This window comes from Pongo abelii, chromosome 17 (genome assembly GCF_028885655.2).
Source record: "Pongo abelii isolate AG06213 chromosome 17, NHGRI_mPonAbe1-v2.0_pri, whole genome shotgun sequence".
NCBI classification, from domain to species: domain Eukaryota; kingdom Metazoa; phylum Chordata; class Mammalia; order Primates; family Hominidae; genus Pongo; species Pongo abelii.
The window spans coordinates 37,146,883-37,160,779 of record NC_072002.2 but is presented as its reverse complement, the minus strand read 5'-3'; the positions used below and the strand labels follow the sequence as shown (position 1 = coordinate 37,160,779).

Below are 13,897 nucleotides of genomic sequence, written 5' to 3'. Positions count from 1 at the left end.
CATGCCTGTAATCCCAGCTATTCGAGGTGGAGGCAGGAGAATCACTTGAACCTGAAGGCTGAGGTTGTAGTGAGCCAAAATAGTGCCACTGCACTCTAGCCTGGGTGGCGGAGAGTCTCAAAAACAAAACAAAACAAAACAAAAAAACACCAAAAACGCTGAATATCAGTGTAATTTTTATAAGAAGCACATTCATCAAATCGAATTTTCTTCTTAGTCATACTCTAGGTTTCATGAATAATTATGGTATCAGTAACTTAAATATATCCATTGAAGCAGTATCTGTTTGTTTGAATCTCCACCAAATTTTCCTATCTGTATTTATTTAATTTATAAAGCAGAAATCCAGTTTTGGGCTGTAACTTCTACTGGAACCAGCATAAAACTCTCATCAATGCTTAGTATGATGTCACTGGTTAAGCATGTGTTTTAGTAAAAGAAGTAGATCCCAGAAATCTGGTCACAGTAAATACAATGAACTTTTACCAAAGAAGGTTAATTGTATTCTAAAATTTGTTAATAATTTAGTGGTTTATAAATCTAAACATATTTTCTCACACTGAGTAAATTTTCTGGACTATCTACAACATGTGAGGTTATTAAACTACTTTTGTGGAGGATCCAAAAAAATTAAGATATAGACAGTGACCTAAAGCAATGTGCAGTCTAACAAAGGAGACAAGATATTACATAAACATGTTTTATAGGTTTAAAAGTGACAAGGGCAGTCTAGAAGTACAAATAAAGTACTAAGGAAATTTCCAAGGAGAAAGAGGTTACTTTGGGCCCTTGAGAAGATCAGGAAGGCATTCATCAAAAAAAGGGCAACTGAGCTGGACAGGAGACTATTCTATAGAGAGAATCAGTGGAACAAAGACTGGGTATAATAAACAGTAGAAAGCTTTCAATAGCAGGTTAAGAAATTAAAACTTTATCTTATAGATTGCCAGGAATCATTTTTTATAGATGAATGATGGGAAGACTGAGTTGTTAGTACATAAAGCATATACCAATGTGAGAAGAAAGTATTGACAAGACAAAAAGTCAGGTGGTCATTAAAAGAAATGAGTATCTGGACCTATGTAGAGGTGGATAAATAGGAAGACCAGTAGAAGAACTGTAACAGAGGCAGACTTGTAGTATTTGGCAACTCATCCTTTGTAGGGTTGACAGAAGTCAAAGATGACCTTAGATTTCTGATTAAGATGGTTTACTTGATTTTCCCTCTCCAAATCCAAATAAAATAACGACACTCTAAAATAAGTCTACTGCAATATTAAAAAGCCAGAAAGGGTGCCACTAACAGATCAGAACTATAAAAAATTTCTGAATTATTTAAAAATAGGCTCAGATTGATGGTAAAATCCAATGAAAAAGGGCCTTTAAAAAAGGGAGTTTTCTTAGCAGAATCTCATATCAGTTCTAGTATCAGAGGCAACATGGCCCACAAATTGCTAAATGGGTAAATAAAGGGTGCCTAATAGTTGCCCTTAGGCTAAAGTCATGAGGATAGATCTCTAAAAGTTTTGACATAGGAGTTATTAATAAATACCGAGACAAGAAAATCAGAGCAGTGCTCCCAAGTAACTTATAGTAGACACGAGAGAAGGCACTTTCACGCTCAGAAGACGAACTATCCATAGGGAAAAGCTCTCTAGTAAGGTGTCTTTCCCTCCCATTTTCAGTCATTAGAGTAGGGTCCCTGTAAGATTTACTATCAGCAAAGCAAGGATTCTCACTTGGGCTAATTAAAAGGTAATTTTACTTAAAGGTAATTTTTAAAAAAAATATCTAGCTTGTAGGGCTAAAAAACCCCAAAACTATACAGAAATGAAATACTGGGCAAGAAGAGCAGCATGTAAGTAGAGAAGAAGATCAAAGTTAAGTGCTTTAAAATTCTTGTATTATTCAGAAGAGAATTAAGATATTAACTTTAAAAATGCATGTAAGGCGGATCAACTGAGGTCAGGAGTTTTGAGGCCAGCCTGGCCAACATGGCAAAACCCCATCTCTACTAAAAATACAAAAATTAGTCGAGCGTGGTCGCACGTGCCTATAATCCCACCTACTGGGGAGGCTGAGGCAGAAGAATTGCTTGAACCCCGGAGATAGAGGTTGCAGTGAGCCAAGATAGCATCACTGCACTCCAGCCTGGGGGACAGAGCAAGAATCCATCTCTCGAAAAAAAAAAAAAAAAAAAAGAATATAAACATGATTCAAAGCATCCCAGCTAATTCTTTGATCTTTTTTTTTTTTTTTGAGAGGGAGTCTTGCTCTGTTGCCAAGGCTGGAGTGCAGTGGTGCGATCTTGGCTCACTGCAATCTCCACCTCCCGGGTTCAAGCAATTCTCTATTTCAGCCTTCCGAGTAGCTGGGATTACAGGTGCCTGCCACCATGCCCGGCTAATTTTTATATTTTTTTTAGTAGAGACGGGATTTCACCATCTTGGCCAGGCTGGTCTTGAACTCCTGACCTCGTGATCCACCCGCCTCGGCTTCCCAAAGTGCTGGGATTACAGGCGTGAGCCACCGCGCCTGCCCTAATTCTTTGGATCGTAACAGAACCTTGCTGGCAGAAAAACTGAATGAACAAAATGATGATTTAAATGTATGTTCCCCAATTAAAGCATTAACATATCAAGCCTGTCTGTTTTAGAAATTAAACACTGGGGCCAGGCACGGTGGCTCACAACTGTAATCCCAGCACTTTGGGAGGCCGAGGTGAGCGGATCACGAGGTCAGGAGTTCAAGACCAGCCTGGCCAACATAGTGAAATCGCGTTTCTACTAAAAATACAAAAAATTAGCAGGGCGTGGTGGTGGGCACCTGTAATCCCAGCTACTCAGGAGGTTGAGGCACGAGAACTGCTTGAACCTGGGAGGCAGAGGTTGCAGTGAGCGGAGATGACGCCACTGCACTCCAGCCTAGGTGACAGTGTGAGACTCCGTCTCAAAAAAAAAAAAAAAGAAATTAAACATTGGTTCACCCTAGAAAAGCTATCAGTAAAACTCACTACATGAACAGATGCTAAGAGTTTTATAAATTCACAATTAAGCAAAACTTAGCAAAATAGGCACAGAAAGAAATATCCATAACTTAATTTCACGTATCTACTAGAAGGCCACAGCACACTTAAATGTAATATAGTCTAGTCTTCCCTTATGTATCAACTGCTATTCTGGGCAGTATTCTAAAGCCCCTTAGGCCAATAAAGTATGTAAAGAAAAACAATCACCAAAAGAAACTGTAAAAATAATTGAAAGAAAAGATGAAATTGTCACTATTTGCAAATATTTGTACCTAGACAACCTGCAGCAAAATAAAGCTAATGAAAGATGTCGGAAATCCTTAGTCATCTTCCAATGATGGAGTGAGTGGGAGGGTCGGGGTGGTTCCTGGCTAGCGAGACTGAAGCAAAAGTTATTGGGTGGGTGTTCAAAGAAGCTTTTTTTTTTTTTAAAGACTCTCCTGGCATGCTCATTTCAGCCTTTTGCTGCTGCTTCTTCCTTCTTGTACAAATGCAGTCACGAGGCCTGAAAAAGTACCTGCCATCTTTTGACCACGAGACAGTAAGCTTGAGGATGAATGCCTGCAAACTCTAAAGATGGTAAATTTCTACTTCACATTCCATGTTAAAAATTCCAGATGGATTAAATATGCAAATTTACGTGTGTGTGTGTGTGTATATATATCATATATACAAAAATGGAGAATATTTTTATATTCTTAGGGATAGAGAAAGCCTTCCTAAAGAAGGTAAAAAAATATACAAAACTTCCACTTGTCAAGTAGTTATAAAATGAAGTCAACAGGTAATAGCAAGGTAGAAAATATATGCACAGTATATCTACCAAAGTGTAATAATCCTTCCATAATATACAAATAACTCTTAGTTATTCACTAAATTAAAAAATACAAACAGCAAATAGGGCAATTTAAGACTGGGCAAAGAATAAATAAGCCATTCACCCAAGAAGACGATCATATAAAATAATACTTGACTGGAACAGTAACAGGGAATGCCAATTTTAAAAAGGTATCATTCTTCACCCACCAGACTGAATATTATTAATACATTTTTGCTCAAATCTGAAGAGGATGTAAGAAAATAAAAATTCTCAAACATTCAAACAAAATGTTGAGCAGTCCATCAAAGTGACAATAGCTAAAAAATTGACACCTATACTATGGCATACAATGCAGCCATTTAAAAAAACATTGTCTTATGTTTTAACACCTAGACAAGCTTTTTTGCTTGCTTGGAGTTTTTGGCTCTATTTTAGATAAAGTTGCTGGAAATCTATTAGATATGTAGACATTATTGGAGATTATTTCCAGTAGTACTAACAATAATATGACTGTGGATCTCAACTACAGTTGGCCTTCTATATCTGTAAGTTCTCAATCTGTGGATGGGAAACATTTGGGAAAAAAAATTCTACAAAGTTCCAAAAAGCAAAACTTCAATTTGCCAGGCACCGAATACTACATTTAATTCACACAAATGAAGTGATGCGTAGAGACTGCATTTGGTATTATAAGGAATCTAGAGATGATTTAAGGTATGCAGGAGAATGTGGGTAGGTTATATGCAAATACTATGTGATTTTATATAAGGTACTTGAGCATCCAAGGATTTTGGTATGCTTCAGGGTCTTGGAACCAATACCCTACAGATGACAAGGAACAACTATATATTTATTGAGATGTAACAATTTTCTACTCATTGATAATATTCTTACATTCCTAAATAAATGTATGCACACGTTCACCCATATACACCACAGAATCCATAGACATATTAACATGTAAAGACTTCCAAGACATAGTCTAAAGTGAAATAACACATTAGAACACAAAGTATGGTATGATCCCATTAAAATTCAAAAGAGAAGGGAGGGAAGTGGGGTCTAACAAGGCACAGAGACAGAAAAACCTGGACCTGGACAGATATGTATCAGACTATTAACAGTAGTTACCTCTGGGAGCAGAATAAAGCTATATTCTTTCTTACCTCTTTTAAAAACAATGAGCATATATTCAATATTCTTGCTTGAATAACCAGAGGATAGCAATATAATTAACAGAAAAAAATAGAAGACAGAATTAGTTTGGAAAAGAAGATAATTAATTAGATTTTGAATATATTGATTGTGAGTTGCTTATGGGAAATCCAGGTAATGGTCACCAAAAGAAATAAATAGTTACAAGAGAATAAGGTTAACAGAAGTATTAAAAGAATAAAAGAAGGCAGCTAAGAATGTAGAAAAACTCTACACTCAATAGGTAAGGAGAATAAACTGAAAATAGTATACTTACGAAAACAGTATGTCATAAACACCAAGAGAGAAAACAAGTGTAGAACAATAAATTGTCTGCTTTGTATTTAACTTTACTAAACTAAGTATTAAGGTTACATGAAATAAAGATAAAACCAAAGAGGCAAATATGGACATGTCCAAAAAAAAAAAAAAACACCACCTGCTTCTTGTCTTACAACTGATGACTTAAGACCAACGTGGACAGTATTTGCACAACCTTTTTGTACCTATTTCTTACTAAATTAAGCATGAGATTAAATCTACAAAAAGTACAAAAAAGGACACTTGAACTTTTACTAAATAAGGAAAAATACATGTAAACCATCCATTTAATTACAACCAATTTACTAATAGGTCTTAACAACAATACATTATATACTTTAAATAATTAATAAATGAAGAAAGGAAACTCACTAAGTTCAGTAATAAGTTTAAGATTCTGCTGCCGGATATTTTCAAATTCTTGCTGTTTTTTCCGCATATGTTCTTCAGTTACTGCACAGCGATCACATAATCCTGCTCTTAACCTATGAAACAAAACAAAGTACTTTTCATCCACTAAAAGAGATTTTCTTCTTTGGAATTCCAAGACTTTTATGAAGATTTAAGCAACTGACTTGGCAAATACCGTGAAAATCAACTCAATTAATGATGTTATTATACCTTTAACATATTCTTACATAGGCTGAAATCATGTTATACCACCATTTTCTTCAGACTGCAATTCTATAAAAATCTGCCAATTTTAAACTCATGCTAAGGGAACTTATTTATTGAAGAAGCTGACCTTGTTTTAATTTGTTATGGTCAAAATATGAACCCTAGTCTAATACCAAGGGGTAGAATTATACCTGAAGCAACTTTGCAGCTGCTTTGCTCAGCACAGCATGTCACCCATAGTGAGTGTTCAATAATATTTTTGATGAAAAATTAAATCCATCAAAATTTATTTGTCAATATTGGCAGGGCACAGTGGCTCATGCCTGTAATCCCAGCACTCTGGGAGGCTGTGGCGACAGGATCATGAGGTCAGGAGTTCGAAACCAGCCTGGCCAATAAGGTAAACCCCGTCTCTACTAAAAAATACAAAAATTAGCCAGGTGTGGTGGTGCTCGCTTGTAGTCCCAGCTACTTGGGAGGCTGAGGCAGAAGAATCGCTTGAACCCGGGAGGTGGAGGTTGCAGTGAGCTGAGATCATGCCACTGCACTCCAGCCTGGGGGACAGAGCAAGACTCCGACTCAAAAAAAAAAAAATTTTTTTTGTCAATATCGTTGAATAAAGGTCAAGAAATACAAGGGAGAAAAAGTCACCTCATATTTTCCTTTTGGCATTAAAAAAATTATTAGTAAAAATTCACAATGTATTATATTTAAAAAATTACAGGCTGGGCACAGTGGCTCACGCCTGTAATCCCAACACTTTGGGAGGCCGAGACGGGCGGATCACAAGGTCAGGAGATCGAGACCATCCTGGCTATCACAGTGAAACCCCCGTCTCTACTAAAAATACAAAAAATTAGCTGGGCGTGGTGGCGGGCACCTGTAGTCCCAGCTACTTGGGAGGCTAAGCCAGGAGAATGGTGTGAGCCTGGGAGGCAGAGCTTGCAGTGAGCTGAGACTGCGCCACTGCACTCCAGCCTGGGCGACAAAGCGAGACTCTGTCTCAAAAACAAAAAACAAACAAACAAAAAAAACGAAATAGCTTTTACTAATTATTTGTGACTGTTGAAGAGAAAAACACATATATCACACAAGCAGGTGAGGGAGAGTTATATTCCAAAATGTTAATAATAGTTATCTTGTAGGTGACAGTATTATGGGAGATTTTCTCTTCTTCATTTCCCATATTTTTGAAACATTTTACAATTTCATTATTTACCTAATCAGAAAAAAATATAGTTAAAAAGGAGACACATACCCCACGTTAAGAATTCAGGAAATAAATTCGAAGATAATATTTGTTTTGTTTTTTTTTTTTGAGACGGAGTCTTGCTCTGTCACCCAGGCTGGAGTGCAATGGTGCAATCTCAGCTCACTGCAAGCTCCACCGCCCGGGTTCACGCCATTCTCCTGCCTCAGCCTCCTGAGTAGCTGGGACTACAGGTGCCTGCCATCTCTCCTGGCTAATTTTTTGTATTTTTCATAGAGATGGGGTTTCACTGTGTTAGCCAGGATGGTCTCGATCTCCTGACCTCGTGATCCACTTGCTTCGGCCTCCCAAAGTGCTGGGATTACAGGCGTGAGCCAATGCACCTGGCCCAAAGACAATAATTTCAAGTCAATAAGCCAATAAGATAATAAGCATTTAAGTGTTGGCAGAGCATGGTGGCTTACGCCTGTAATCCCAGTACTTTGGGAGGCCGAGGTGGTCAGATCACCTGAGGTCAGGTGTTAAAAGACCAGCCTGGCCAATGTGACAAAACCTCATCTCCAGTAAAAACAAAAATTAGCTGGGTGTGGTGGCTCATGCTTGTAATCCCAGCTACTCGGGAGGCTGAGGCAGGATAAATGCTTGGACCCAGGAGGCAGGGATTGAAGTAAGCCGAGATAGCGCCATTGCACTCCAGCCTGGGTGACAGAGGAAGACTCTGTCTCAAAAAAAAAAAAAAAAAAAAAAGATAGTAAGTATTTAAGTGTCTGTGGAAGTCACAGCATGGTAGCATATGTGACGAACTTTAAAATAAGTTAGAGATAAAACATGAAAAGTATACAACTAAAGCAAAGCAAAATAAAAGAACACAAACTTTTTTTTCCTTTTTCTTTTTTTTTTTTTTTTAAATGAGATGGGGTCTCACTATGTTGCCCAGGCTGGTCTCAAACTCCTGAGCTCAAGTGATCCTCCCACCCTGGCCTCCCAAAGTACTGGGATTACAGGCATGAGTTACCGTGCCTGGCCAGAACCCAGACATTTTATACAAAAGTAAAACTCATATGAAACAATGTTGATATAGATGTAAAATCAAAAGATAGGAAGTCATATGTAGCATTAATAGAATCAGAATTTCTAGAATGAATGAACAAACAGCTAGGCATCGTGATTTAAGTGGAATACAGTCTGAAGACAGGAATTAGATCAGAAGCCTTAAAATCACACTGTATAAAGAACACCACTTAACTAAAGATGGTAAAGTTAACACTTGCAACTATTTCTGCTCCTTTCTAGAATCTCATAAAATTACAGTAAAGATATATCTATATTTTAAAGATACAAACACTTGAGGACAAGAAGAATGGAAGAGAAAACAAAACAAAAAAATGAAAGCAAGGCAGCTGGTGGGCAAATAGAAAGTGACCTGAGAATGCTAAATCATAAGTCAATGATGGGAAAAGCTGAGAATTGCATTGTCCAGTATGGTAGAAACAGGCACATGTGGCTATTTCAATTTAAATAAATAAAATAAAAATAAAAATTGAGCTTCTCAGTTGCAGACGAGTGCTCAGCAGCCACATGTCTACTTGCTACCATATTGAACAGTGCAGATTTAGAACAATTTCCACAATCACAGAAAATGCTATTAGACAGTACTGACCTAGAACCAACCTGATTCACACTGTAAAATTCCCAAAAGGCTCAACAATTGGTTTTGGGAGTGACTGATTAAAAGCACATTTTAAGAAATTATTATACGAACATTCTCCCCTATATTCTGAGCAGTCAGGTGATTACCCCTTTGACATCCCAGCAGCAGACTGGAGGGTTAATGTTTAGACAATCTAAAACAGAGAGTGTCTGGTCTGGGAGCCATGAGGCTCAGTTAGGAGTAGGAGTACAATAATGAAATGAATATATATACACACCAAATTCTCAGATTCCGGCCTAGGCCCTTGTCATCTACTTGGCTCCAAGAACACTGGGAGTCAGCCCTATTACACATTCTAGAAAATAGAATTAAGGAGTCTTCTTTAGGAAATCTGACCAACCTGACAGGAAAGACCTAAAAATACTGACCTTAGGGCATCTTCAAGGAAACAGACCAGCCAGATCATTCTAACAGAGAAGCTCACAGTCTACAGCTCTACCCATGTACTCAGAGCTTCCAATTACTTTATTCTCATCTCTTAAATATAAAAAATAACCAAGTATCAAAAGGCGTCTGAGAAATGCTTATAAATGATAAGAAACCATAGCAAACAAAACATTAAAAAAAGAAAGAAAAAATCTGGAAGAAATAATAAGCTATACAGAAAGAAAAAGAAAAAATGCCAACGCTATCACAATCACAATCATCAAATTATAAAGAATACAGTACTCCTTCACTTAACATCATTGATAGGTTCTCGGAAACTGTGACTTTAAGTTAAATGATGTATAAGCAAGCTAATTTTTCCCCCTCACTGTTAAAATGAGATGATGTCAAAGGAAAGGATGTTATTCGAAGGCTGCTGTAGGTCATTTCTTTTAAAGTCATAGTTTCCAAGAACCTATCTACAATGTTAAGTGAGGACATACTATATTCTAGAGGGAAGAAATGATGTGAAAACTATAAAATGAGAACGGGATTGCCATAAAAGGAAATATTCTGAGAACAAAAAAGAGACTTTAGAAATTAAAAATAGTATCCAGGTGTGGCAGCCCATGCCTGTAATCCCAGCATTTTTGGGGGCTGAAGCAAAAGAATTAATTGCTCGAGGCCAGGAGATCAAGACCAGCACGGGCAACATAGTGAGATCCTGTCACTATTTAAACAAAAACCAAAAAAAAAATAAATAAATAAATAAAAAAAATTAAAAATATTAAGAAAGACAAAACTATAAATAGAAGGTAAGAAAGTAAAGCAAAGAAAATCTACTCAAAAAGTAAAGAGAAAATAGAAAAGATAAAACTGGGCAATTATTCCAGAAGGTCTATCATATAAAGAAGAGGAGTTCCAGGAAAAGCAAGGAAACGTAGGAAGGGATTTGAGGCAGTGTGGGGAACAGTGAAGAAAAGCAAGAACACGGCCCACTACTTAAAGGACTGAAAAGAAAAATAAAAAAAAAACCTAAGTCTCCAGCACAATGGATGTTAACAGATCTATGCAAAAGAACTCATCATTATGGAATTTCTGGATGCTGCAAAGATAAGAGCCCATAAGCATTCAGAAGAAAAAAAATTTTTTTTTTTTAAAAGAGTACACAGAAAAGAAAAAATCAGAATAGAGATGGGAGGATCGCTTGAGGCCAGGAGTTCAACAAGCCTGGTCAACATGAGATCCCATCTCAAAAACAAAGACTAACAGTACTGTTTTGGTGGGGATTGTGGGGGAAAAAAGAAAACTCAGAATAGTGTGGGATTTCAACAGCAACATTAGAAGCTAAAAGAAGTGACTTGGAATTCTGAAAGAGAATTATTTCCAACCTAAACCTATATTCTCCAACTATTACTTCAACAAAAATTTTCAGACATGTAAAAATCTCAAAAATTTTGCTTCCTATCATTAATTTTTTTTTAAGCATGACAATGGTACTTTTTTTTTGAGACAAGGTCTCAAAATGGTAGTGAGAGGGACTAATCGGAACAAAGATGAAACAAGAATGGCCACAATTAACTGCTGAAACCAAGTGATGGGTACACTGGAATTGGTTATACTACTATGTCTACTTTTATATATGTGTGATTTTCTAAAATAAACTTTTTTTAGGTCTCATCCACTCTGTCTCAGAAATCTACCGGAGGAGGCATTCCACCAAAAGAAGAAAAAATAGAAAAGAAGTCCTAGATACACGAAAAAGGAAAGCAGTAAAAGGAACCTCTGATGACCACTACGTAGCAGGTAAAGAGGACAGAGTCCAAATTGAAGCACATCAGAGCCTCTGAGACAGATCTGTTTGAAAAGGTGAAATGACAGAAGATACAACCCATCTAAACACCTTGATACATTTAGATAAATGATGGAACGTTGTGGTTGAACCAGTGGTTGGTAAGAACACTAAGCATATGAAAAAAAGGTCCATCATAAACACTATGGACAACAGAAATTTGCACAGGAAGAAAAATCACAGTTTACAATATGTTTCAGCTTTGAACTGCATTTACATAATCATAAAATAAAAACTCAATAGTGATCTAACCAAAATTATTATACACTACACATAGGAGGAAGAGGGAAATGGGAATGGCGTCTATGTAGAAAGCAGAAAAAAGAAACAAAAAACACCTCAGTCAAGAAAAATTTGTAAATAGCTCATAAACATTTTTAAAAAGAGATTTTTGAAGTAAACAGCAAAACAATATGAAGAATTGAAAATGACTGCTTCTGAAGAAGGGGAAATTGGAAAGGAGAACTTCATTATGTTTGTTGATCTACTCTGAATGAATGTCTGTTCTTTTGGCTGAAATTATAAAGATGAGAAAGATCAGTACAATTGTTTGACTCGGAATCTGGTAGAAGAGACACAATAAAAAATACACACACACACAAAAAAAGAGAAAGTAAAGTAAGTTGTATAGCGTATTAGAATATGGTATGTACTCTGGGGCTGGGTGCGATGGCTCATGCCCGTAATTCCAGTACTTTGGGAGGCTGAGGCACGTGGATCACTTGAGGCCAGGAGTTCGAGACCAGCCTGGCCAACATGGTGAAACCTTCTCCGTACGAAAAATATAAGAAAAATTAGCTCGACATGGTGGCACCCACCTGTAGTCCCAGCTACTAGGGAGGTTGAGGTAGGGGGGTGGAGAGGAGGGGGTGTGTATGTGTGTGAGCTGGGGGGGGGATCACTTGAACCCGAGAGGTGGAGGTTGCAGTGAGCCAAGATTGCGCCACTGCACTCCAGCTTGGGCGACAGAGTGAGTGAGACTCTGTCTCAAAAAAAGAAAAAGAAAAAAAAAACAAGGTGATACGTGCTTTGGGAGGAAACAAATCACAGAGGGAGAGAGAAGATCCAGTTAGGTTGGGGAACTTGGTGCAATTTTAAATAGGCTATTGAAGAAAAACTTCACTGTGAAGTTAACATTTGAGAGGAGATGTAAATGATGAGAGGGAGTGAGTTTTAAGAATACCTGCAAGAGACTGTTACAGGTGAATGAGGATAGAGTACAAAATTCCTACAGTTGAAAAGTGCCTAGACTATTAAAGAAATGTCAAGGAGGCCAGTATAACTTCAGTAGAGTAAAGCAAAGAGGAAAATCAGCAGGAGAAAAAAAAAAAGTCAGAAGGGTACTGAGGGCTGACAGCTGTCTAAATAGCTGAAAAGTTAATCATGTGAAAGAGATTTAAGATCTAAAGGACTAAAACTAGGACCAATGGGCAGCAATTCTACAGATATCCACCTAGTATAAAGAAAACTTTCCAACTACAGTATTTAAGGATGGAATGTGTTACCTAAGAAGGGAGTGATTTCATTTGTTACTGGACATGTTTAAGCACAGAAAAGATGATCACCCAGAAATTAGGAAGGTAATTTTAAACACATGTTGAATAGATCGTTAGATCAGTGGTCCCTAAACCTGGCTATTTCTCAAAACCACCTAAGCAGCTTTAAAAGGGAGGGAGGGAGAAAGAGAGGAAAAAGATTTGTAAGTCTACCCACGATCAACTGAATTAGAATCTGCAGGGATGGGGCCCGGGAATCTGCTCAGAAGCTTCTCTTCACTGATCGATCCTTAAAGCTTTAGAACGGGGTGTCCAATCTTTTGGCTTCCTGGGAAGAAGAATTGTCTGGGGCCACACATAAAATACACTAACACTAATGATAGCTGATGAGCTTAAAAAAAAAAATGTCAAACAAATTTCATAATGTTTTAAGAAAGTTTACAAATTTGTGTTGGGCTGCATTCAAAGCTGTCCTGGGCCGCATGCAGCCCGCAGGTCGTGGGTTAGACAAGCTTGCTTTAGAACAAGGCACTCTCATCTTCTCCTACCTATGTTCTTTTCATGTCTTATCCTTACATTGAGCCATTTTGTTAACAGTGAAAATCTAATGCCTGAGTACTTAAAATATATACACTTGCCCTACCACTCACTCTGGAATGTAAGAAGTATGGTATGCCTTGAACCTATGGAGCCATCCATGGCTTGCAATAAGTTTCATCATCAGCACTCATTACATGCTTAGCTTTCCTACCTGTATAGCTGGGCCCCCAGCTCTTCCACTCATGCTTGAAGTCCAGCTTAAACTCACAGCTAAGAGAAGGGTTAAACAAGGCTAACAGGCATCTGATACTGATGCTGATCTCCCAGCTACACATGCAAGTTTTTCTTTTTTGTCATTCGCTTTTCCTTATTTCTTGCTGATTACCGGTCACATACATATAATGCTTTTTACAAGTTAAACTAGGAGCTAGTACAACTTTAATTAAACAAACAAAAATGATTAGGTCTGTTGGAACTGTTCCTATTTACCAGTAATCTTTACAATTTTGAAAAATCATGTCACTGACGAAAAATGCAGTTAGTGTTATTTGAATCATCAATAAACATACTTGTATCAGTCACATTAATGATCATTTTATACAAAGGAACCAGTATCTCAACAATTCATCTTTTAGAACAGACATACCCATAATATTTACCTTCTGATATACTACAAATCAATTTTCTCTATAGAGTTGTGATATTTAAAACATAATTATGTATGTAGGTAGGTTATATTAT

The 13,897-nt window shown here is 37.3% G+C and overlaps 1 protein-coding gene across 8 annotated transcripts in view; it reads right to left on the bottom strand.

Moving 5' to 3' along the window:
• RBBP8 (RB binding protein 8, endonuclease) overlaps positions 1-13,897 on the bottom strand; it is a 110,663-nt gene that overhangs the window by 50,580 nt on the left and 46,186 nt on the right. For all 8 annotated transcript variants that reach the window (NM_001134138.1, XM_024235785.3, XM_054537600.2 and 5 more), the window contains 1 exon segment: positions 5,736-5,848. In NM_001134138.1, the coding sequence (NP_001127610.1) occupies positions 5,736-5,848 (113 nt within the window).